This window comes from Coregonus lavaretus (genome assembly GCF_964263955.1).
Source record: "Coregonus lavaretus genome assembly, chromosome: 3".
Classification (NCBI taxonomy): Eukaryota; Metazoa; Chordata; class Actinopteri; order Salmoniformes; family Salmonidae; genus Coregonus; species Coregonus lavaretus.
In genome coordinates, this window is record NC_139990.1 from 46,849,646 (window position 1) to 46,859,384 (window position 9,739).

Sequence of the window (9,739 nt, forward strand, 5' to 3'; positions counted from 1 at the left end):
CCTGCTTGCTTTCATGTCTTTTATTTATCCATCTATTTATTGTTGGTTGGAGTTCACTAAAGACAAAGTAATAACACAATGCTTGGAGCACTAATCATTTAAAGTCAGGATAATGAACAATTTTTTAAGAAATGTACTTGACAACAGTAGCGTACATACTGTTTCACCATACTGGTGCCCACACAGCCATATGAGGACAATATGGACCTAGCTACAGCACGTGTTCACATGTGAAAGATCTTGGCCTCCGTTTCATGCAATTAGATGACTATTTGAGCATTTCAGCATTGTTGGAACAAAGTGCATTGTGTTGAGGGTCTATTACGGCAGACGAGCAGCAGAAATAAACCCACTACTCATTCAGCTGGCAATGTTCCCCTAAGTGCTCTTTCAGTGCCTTTTTCTCCATGTTCAAGGAAGTCCTCTCTTTTGTTCGTAATGAGTGGGCACATATGGCATGATCACACCACGGGGAAAAACAATCCACTTGATATTCATAAATGGAGAGAACGTAACTGGTAGCCTCGAGGTTAAAGCGTTGGGCCAGTAACCGAAAGGTTGTTGGTTCGAATAACGGAGCCGACAAGGTGAGAAGAATTATCTGCCACTGTGCCCTTGAACAAGGCACTTACCCCTAATTGCTCTAGGGGCGCTGTACAATGACAACCCTGGCCAGGATCCCACTCCCTGCAGGTGTCTTAGGGGGAGTTGGGATATGCAACAAAAAAAAACATCTCCATTACCCACTTGTGTGTAACAGGACAAATACAAGCACCCCCCCAAATTAATTAATTATTTATGTAAATTTGCATTATTATAAGGTCGTTCAATTAAATATGCTGGAGCTGTCATTCTGTTCAACCTGTTCACATTTTCTTTGTTATATTTTTGATGTCTTACAAACCGACTGATGATCAAATTGACCTTTGACTTACAGTACCAGTCAAAAGTTTGGACACACCTACTCTTCTACATTGTAGAATAATAGTGAAGACATCAAAACTATGAAATAACACATATGGAATCATGTAGTAACCAAAAATGTGTTAAACACATCAAAATATATTTATATTTGAGATTCTTCAAAGTAGCCACCCTTTGTCTTGATGACAGCTTTGCACACTCTTGGCACTCTCTCAACCAGCTTCATGAGGTAGTCACCTAGAATGCATTTCAAATAACAGGTGTGCCTTCTTAAAAGTTAATTTGTGGAATTTATTTCCTTCTTAATGCATTTGAGCCAATTCGTTGTGTTGTGACAAGGTAGGGGGGGGTATACAGAATATAGCCCTATTTGGTAAAAGACCAAGTCCATATTATGGCAAGAACAGCTCAAATAAGCAAAGAGAAACGACAGTCCATCATTACTTAAAGACATGAAGGTCAGTCAATACGGAACATTTCAAGAACTTTTAAAGTTTGTTCAAGTGCATTCGCAAAAAACATCAAGCGCTATGATGAAACTGGCTCTCATGAGGACCGCCACAAGAATGGAAGACCCAGAGTTACCTCTGCTGCAGAGGATAAGTTCAATAGAGTTACCAGTCTCAGAAATTGCAGCCCAAATAAATGCTTCAGAGAGTTCAAGTAACAGACACATCTCAACATCAACTGTTCAGAGGGGACTGTGAATCAGGCCTTCATGGTTGATTTGCTGCAAAGAAACCACTACTAAAGGACACCAATAAGAAGAAGAGACCTGCTTGGGCCAAGAAACATGAGCAATGGACATTAGACCGGTGGAAATTTGTCCTTTGGTCTGGAGTCCAAATTGGAGATTTTTGGTTCCAACCGCCGTGTCTTTGTGAGACGTGGTGTGGGTGAACGGATAATCTCTGCATGTGTATTTCCCACTGTAAAGCATGGAGGAGGAGGTGTTATGGTGTGGGGGTGCTTTGCTGGTGACATTGTATGTGATTTATTTAGAATTCAAGGCACACTTAACCAGCATGGCTACCGCAGCATTCTGCAGCGATACGCCATCCCATCTGGTGTGAGCTTAGTGGGACTATCATTTGTTTTTCAACAGGACAATGACCCAACATACCTCCAGGCTATGTAAGGGCTATTTTACCAAGAAGGAGAGTGATGGAGTGCTGCATCAGATGACCTGGCCTCCACAATCCCCTGACCTCAACCCAATTGAGATGGTTTGGGATGAGTCGGACAGCAGAGTGAAGGAAAAGCAGCCAACAAGTGCTCAGCATATGTGGGAACCCCTTTAAGACTGTTGGAAAATAATTCCAGGTGAAGCTGGTTGGGAGAATGCCAAGAGTGTGCAAAGCTGTCATCAAGGCAAAGGGTGGCTATTTGAAGAATCTCAAATATAAAATATATTTTGATTTGTTTAACACTTTTTTGGTTACTACATGATTACATATGTGTTATTTCGTAGTTTTGATGTCTTCAGTATTATTCTACAATGTAGAAAATAGTAAAAAATAAAGAAAAACCATTGAATGAGTAGGTGTGTCCAAACTTTTGACTGTTACTGTACATTTATCGTAGTTTTCAAAAGACAATGTTGATGCGAAAACATTTTTGATTGACATACCTACTGAAATGATTTATCCTTTTTGTGCTCTACACAAGTTTTCAAAAATGTTTAATGGTCCTACATAATCTGCAGTAGCCTAAATCCCCCGTACCTGCCATCTCTCTCTAGGTCTGTCAAATCACTGTCTCCCTGTGGGGCCTCACCATCACCAGTTCAACCTTCTAACATCTCATTGAGCCTAATGTGGACCCAGCAGTCAGCCACGGTCTGTTGTAAATGGGCAACAATACATGTAATTTCCCCAGCAGCAGCAGACATTTCATGTTTTTCTGTATTTTATTGCAATGCTTTATTGTGCAACAGATCCCTCCCTACTCCCACCTCATCCTCCACCTCCCCTCATCCTCTCCTCCTCCCCTCATCCTCCACCTCCCCTCATCCTCTCCTCCTCCCCTCATCCTCCACCTCCCCTCATCCTCTCCTCCTCCCCTCATCCTCCACCTCCCCTCATCCTCTCCTCCTCCCCTCCTTCTCCCATTCTCCCCTCATCCTCCACATCCCCTCATCCCCTCATCCTCCCCTCATCCTCCTCCTCCCCTCATCCTCCACCTCCCCTCATCCTCTCCTCCTCCCCTCATCCTCCACCTCCCCTCATCCTCTCCTCCTCCCCTCCTTCTCCCCTCATCCCCTCATTCTCCCCTCATCCTCATCCTCCACCTCCCATTATCCTCTCCTCCTCCCCTCCTTCTCCCCTCATCCTCCGCCTCCGCCTCCCCTCATCCTCCTCCTCTCCTCATCCCCTCATCCTCCCCTCATCCTCTCCTCCCCCTCCCCTTCGCCTCCCCTCCTGCCTCCCATCCCACAACAAACACCTGTCACAGATAATTAAATCAGCTCATTGAGGGACACCTGTGCTAGCATTAGTGCAGCTCTAGCCAAGCTTTATGCTCACAACAGTGCAATCCAAGCCATGCCATTGTCTCTCCAGTACACCCAAGTGGTACTCCATCCAATATTTGTTAAGCTGCGTGCGTTGTCTGATGTAAAAACCCAAGCTTTATTTGTCTCCTCTGTGTTCTGGTTTTTCTATTTAGTGACTGAGATGTGATATTGCCTCTGTTATTGCCGCTACAATCACCCCCTAAGGCCGTGTGTCTGAAAAAGTAGATTTTGGAGGACGGCTCGTTAAGAAAAATGCTCTTGCTCTTTAATGCTGTCAGAGTGATGTGCTCGGCTGCTGTAGGTACAGTGGGTCTATAAGAAGACAATATGCTCAGGGAGGTATAACTTTCAGACCTAAATTTCATTAAGTGCTGCTAATACACCCACTGTAGTCTCTCACTGTCTAACCTCTCTGTACCTTCTGCATTAAGAGGAAGATCTTGCTGCAGTGATGACTAGAGCTGTAAACAATGTGTGGCAACTGTGATCCAGCATAATAGGAGAGCAAATATGAGTCAGATGAGCTGTTATCTAACATTATTTGTAAGTGACAAATAGAGCAAGCCGTGAGCCCACTAAATACACTAAACGGCATGGCACTTAGGACTAAAATGAACCCAAGGCCTTAGTGTTTGGAAACACTATGGAAAAGGATGTGTGTGTATTATTCAGGCTTGGTTTATTCTACTACAAAATCTGTCTGATTAGATCTCTCTCTGTTTTAAAGGACATCGGTCTTTGTGTAGGGTACATGTAAGAAAAGCATGAAACTTTTGTTTGTTTTCTTCAAAAATCTGTATACGTACTGTATATATATATTGCTTCATATCAGTTTTACAAACACATTTACATCAAATACGTCATAATAAATATAGCTTTTGGGGACAATGATTTTTTGTTTTCCAATGATGACATTCTGATAATTGAGATGAATTTAGTAGTGGTGCATCTGTTTCTATGAGGAGTATTCCTCGTACTCCTCTGCACTGCGGCGTCCGAAGTCCATCCAGCCCAGGTAGTCTCTGTCCTTTATCTTGTGGCTGGGACCCGGACCGCTGGCTCTGCTGCTCAGGGACGAGCTCCTCTGGAATGATCCTGGAACCAGAGAATTTGAGTGGTTACATTTCTCCAGCCCAATCCCTCAGCTGTTTACCAAAGAAGTGGCGGTTTTGCATTGTTTGAATCCCAGATTGCCCCTTTAAATACAGAACATTATATTCTAATGTAATTTATATGTGTATAATATAAATATTCTAATGTATATGGGTATAATATATATATTTATTCTGTGTGTGTATATATATATATATATATATATATATATATATATATATATATATATATATATTCTAATGTGTGTGTGTGTGTGTGTGTATATATATTATAATGTACAGTTGGAGTCGGAAGTTTACAACACCATAGCCAAATACATTTAAAAACTCAGTTTTTCACAATTCCTGACATTTAATCCTAGTAAAACTTCCCTGTCTTAGGTTAGTTAGGATCACCACTTTATTTTAAGAATGTGAAATGTCAGAATAATAGTAGCGAGAATTATTTATTTCAGCTTTTATTTCTTTCATCACATTCCCAGTGGGTCAGAAGTTTACATACACTCAATTAGTATTTGGTAGCATTGCCTTTAAATTGTGTAACTTGGGTCAAACGTTGCGGGTAGCCTTCCACAAGCTTCCCACAATAAGTTTGGTGAATTTTGGCCCATTCCTCCTGACAGAGCTGGTGTAACTGAATCAGGTTTGTAGGCCTCCTTGCTCACACACGCTTTTTCAGTTCTGCCCACACATTTTCTATAGGATTGAGGTCAGGGCTTTGTGATGGCCACTCCAATACCTTGATTTTGTTGTCCTTAAGCCATTTTGCAACAACTTTGGAAGTATGCTTGGGGTCATTGTCCATTTGGAAGACCCATTTGCGACCAAGCTTTAACTTCCTGACTGATGTCTTGAGATGTTGCTTCAATATATCCACATAATTGTCCTTCCTCATGATGCCATCTATTTTGTGAAGTGCACCAGTCCCTCCTGCAGCAAAGCACCCCAACAGTATGATGCTGCCACCCCCGTGCTTCACGGTTGGGATGGTGTTCTTCGGCTTGCAAGGACCCCCTTTTTCCTCCAAACATAACGATGGTCATTATGGCCAAACAGTTCTATTTTTGTTTCATCAGACCAGAGGACATTTCTCCAAAAAGTACGATCTTTGTCCCTATGTGCAGTTGCAAACCGTAGTCTGGCTTTTTTATGGTGGTTTTGGAGCAGTGGCTTCTTCCTTGCTGAGCGGCCTTTCAGGTTATGTCGATATAGGACTCGTTTTACTGTGGATATACAGTGGGGGAAAAAAGTATTTAGTCAGCCACCAATTGTGCAAGTTCTCCCACTTAAAAAGATGAGAGAGGCCTGTACTTTTCATCATAGGTACACGTCAACTATGACAGACAAATTGAGGAAAAAAATTCCAGAAAATCACATTGTAGGATTTTTTATGAATGTATTTGCAAATTATGGTGGAAAATAAGTATTTGGTCACCTACAAACAAGCAAGATTTCTGGCTCTCACAGACCTGTAACTTCTTCTCTAAGAGGCTCCTCTGTCCTCCACTCGTTACCTGTATTAATGGCACCTGTTTGAACTTGTTATCAGTATAAAAGACACCTGTCCACAACCTCAAACAGTCACACTCCAAACTCTACTATGGCCAAGACCAAAGAGCTGTCAAAGGACACCAGAAACAAAAGTGTAGACCTGCACCAGGCTGGGAAGACTGAATCTGCAATAGGTAAGCAGCTTGGTTTGAAGAAATCAACTGTGGGAGCAATTATTAGGAAATGGAAGACATACAAGACCACTGATAATCTCCCTTGATCTGGGGCTCCACGCAAGATCTCACCCCGTGGGGTCAAAATGATCACAAGAACGGTGAGCAAAAATCCCGGAACCACACGGGGGGACCTAGTGAATGACCTGCAGAGAGCTGGGACCAAAGTAACAAAGCCTACCATCAGTAACACACTACGCCGCCAGGGACTCAAATCCTGCAGTGCCAGACGTGTCCCCCTGCTTAAGCCAGTACATGTCCAGGCCCGTCTGAAGTTTGCTAGAGTGCATTTGGATGATCCAGAAGAGGATTGGGAGAATGTCATATGGTCAGATGAAACCAAAATATAACTTTTTGGTAAAAACTCAACTCGTCGTGTTTGGAGGACAAAGAATGCAGAGTTGCATCCAAAGAACACCATACCTACTGTGAAGCATGGGGGTGGAAACATCATGCTTTGGGGCTGTTTTTCTGCAAAGGGACCAGGACGACTGATCCGTGTAAAGGAAAGAATGAATGGGGCCATGTATCGTGAGATTTTGAGTGAAAACCTCCTTCCATCAGCAAGGGCATTGAAGATGAAACGTGGCTGGGTCTTTCAGCATGACAATGATCCCAAACACACCGCCCGGGCAACGAAGGAGTGGCTTCGTAAGAAGCATTTCAAGGTCCTGGAGTGGCCTAGCCAGTCTCCAGATCTCAACCCCATAGAAAATCTTTGGAGGGAGTTGAAAGTCTGTGTTGCCCAGCGACAGCTCCAAAACATCACTGCTCTAGAGGAGATCTGCATGGAGGAATGGGCCAAAATACCAGCAACAGTGTGTGAAAACCTTGTGAAGACTTACAGAAAACATTTGACCTGTGTCATTGCCAACAAAGGGTATATAACAAAGTATTGAGAAACTTTTGTTATTGACCAAATACTTATTTTCCACCATAATTTGCAAATAAATTCATTAAAAATCCTACAATGTGATTTTCTGGATTTTTTTTCTCATTTTGTCTGTCATAGTTGACGTGTACCTATGATGAAAATTACAGGCCTCTCTCATCTTTTTAAGTGGGAGAACTTGCACAATTGGTGGCTGACTAAATACTTTTTTTCCCCACTGTAGATACTTTGTACCTGTTTCCTCCAGCATCTTCACAAGGTCCTTTGCTGTTGTTCTGGGATTGATTTGCACTTTTCGCACCAAAGTACGTTTATCTCTAGGAAACAGAACGCATCTCCTTCCTGAGCGGTATGATGACTGCATGGTCCCATGGTGTTTATACTTGCGTACTATTGTTTGTACAGATGAACGTGGTACCTTCAGGCATTTGGAAATTGCTCCCAAGGATGAACCAGACTTGTGGAGGTCTCCAGTTGACTCAAATGATGTCAACTAGGCTATCAGAAGCTTCTAAAGCCATGACATCATTTTCTGGAATTTTCCAAGCTGTTTAAAGGCACAGTCAACTTAGTGTATGTAAACTTCTGACCCACTGGAATTGTGATACAGTGAATTATAAGTGAAATAATCTGTCTGTAAACAATTGTTGGAAAAATGACTTGTGTCATGCACAAAGTAGATGTCCTAACCGACTTGCCAAAACTATAGTTTGTTAACCAGAAATTTGTGGAGTGGTTGAAAAACAAGTTTTAATGACTCCAACCTAAGTGTATGTAAACCTCCGACTTCAACTGTATATATATATTCTAATGTATATATATTCTAATGTATATGGGTATAATGTATATCTCTATGTCTGGAACAGAGACAGACATCACATCATCTGTACTATATCGGGCACTGGAGTCTTTCTGTTGGTTTAAAATGATTATCATTAGATGAAAGAATATAATATAATTATTCCTGGAATGCATCCCGTCCTTCTGACTGATCAGGATCATGATAACACAACTTCTTGATATGTTGGATCAGAACATAACATGGAAAGTGTATTGATGATACATGTTACGTATGGCTGACTAAGACAGTGTTTCTTAACCATTTTTTGTTTCAGGGTTCAGGGAAGACCTATTGGATTGAAACAAAGTAACACTTGTTAATTGACTAAATCAGCGTCAGCTAGCTATCTAATGGAACCATTCAGCAACATCCGCTCAGCATCATCCCAGGGACTGATGCCGGTCAGTCATTAGCAATCCACTGGAGATACTGACTGTTCCATGCTTTGGCATTTACTTCTCTGTTTGTAAATGTTTATTCTTATATGTGTGTAAATGTTCTGGCACTCTTCAGACTAGTTAATGATATCATCTACAAACCGCATTAACCCACACTCAACTTTTGTGGAGGTCCTTTAAAAATGGCAATATATAGCAATTAATTTGATTCTTTATAAAACTCAAAAACTCCAGTTTGAGCAGGGCAGGACAACAGCAGCGTGACAAAGCCATCAGTAGATTGTGACAACAGCCAGAGAGATGGATGATGACAGAGGAGGAAGCACGGAGAGAGAGGAAGGATGGGGGGAGGCTTTCTTTCTCTAACGATGTCATGTTTTTTCATCTCTGTTACATGATGAAAACCACTGGAGGGAAGGTCTCCTCTCAGTCTGGATAATTCCCTCTATCGACTATCTCCTCCCTGGCTGTCTGTCTCCTACTGTGGGACTTCTCTTCCCTCTCAGAGGAAAAGTGCTTTTAACTATAGAGATGGGAAAGCTATCAGAGTGGAGATGATGCCAATCCAAAACCCATACAATGTCACTGTCCTGTGCACTACTTTTGATCAGAGCCCTATGTGCCCTGTTCAAAGTAGTGCACTACATAGAGAATAAGGTGCCTTAATAGATGACTTAATAGAATTGGTGACTTAGTTCATGAGTGAGGGATACTGGGATTGTGATAACATACAATCCTAGAATATGACATTTATTCACCTTTAACAATGTTCTATTTTACTTTAATTAACAAACGTTTAACAGATCTTACGTCTTACCTTTCCTGGATACCAATCTTGCCAGTAGTTCACGCAGATTGGTGCGGCTGTCCTCTGCCTCGTCCTCTGCCGGTTTGGAGAAGGGGGTGAGCTGTCCACTGGGGGGCGCTGAGCGGGTGTGGCGTGTGTGTTGGGGAGACATAACGCTGTCGAGCTGGGGGGGCTCAGGCTTGCCCTCATCCTGCGAGTGCGACGGGCGCCCCAAACTGCTGCCAGAGAGCGCAGACAGCAGTACACATACACAGATAACTGCATTCATTGCTGAGGGAGGAGGCACAGAGAGAGAGATTCACATTTAATACAGATCTATGCAGAGGTGTTAATGTTCTCTTTTAATGCTAATCTTTTCTGATGTTCCATCCATCTCTCTCTATCTAATTTTCATGTAAAACGGTAACAATGCCAGCATATGGAATACCTTATGATATTTTTCTCATGACACAACTGAAACCTTTTTGTTGCATTACTCAGCACAGGGGTAGAAGGCAATTGTCCAAAACAATACATTTTGTTAAA

At 42.2% G+C, this 9,739-nt stretch overlaps 1 protein-coding gene across 1 annotated transcript; it reads right to left on the reverse strand.

The window, feature by feature from the left end:
- Positions 1 to 4,394: 4,394 nt before the first annotated feature.
- LOC311112804 (cholecystokinin-like) lies at positions 4,395 to 9,482 on the reverse strand (the record flags this gene model as incomplete). The annotated part of the gene is made up of 2 exons (XM_084155942.1): positions 4,395 to 4,534; positions 9,224 to 9,482. 2 exons carry the CDS (start codon positions 9,480 to 9,482, stop codon positions 4,395 to 4,397), a joined length of 399 nt encoding a protein of 132 aa, XP_084012068.1.
- Positions 9,483 to 9,739: the final 257 nt, after the last annotated feature.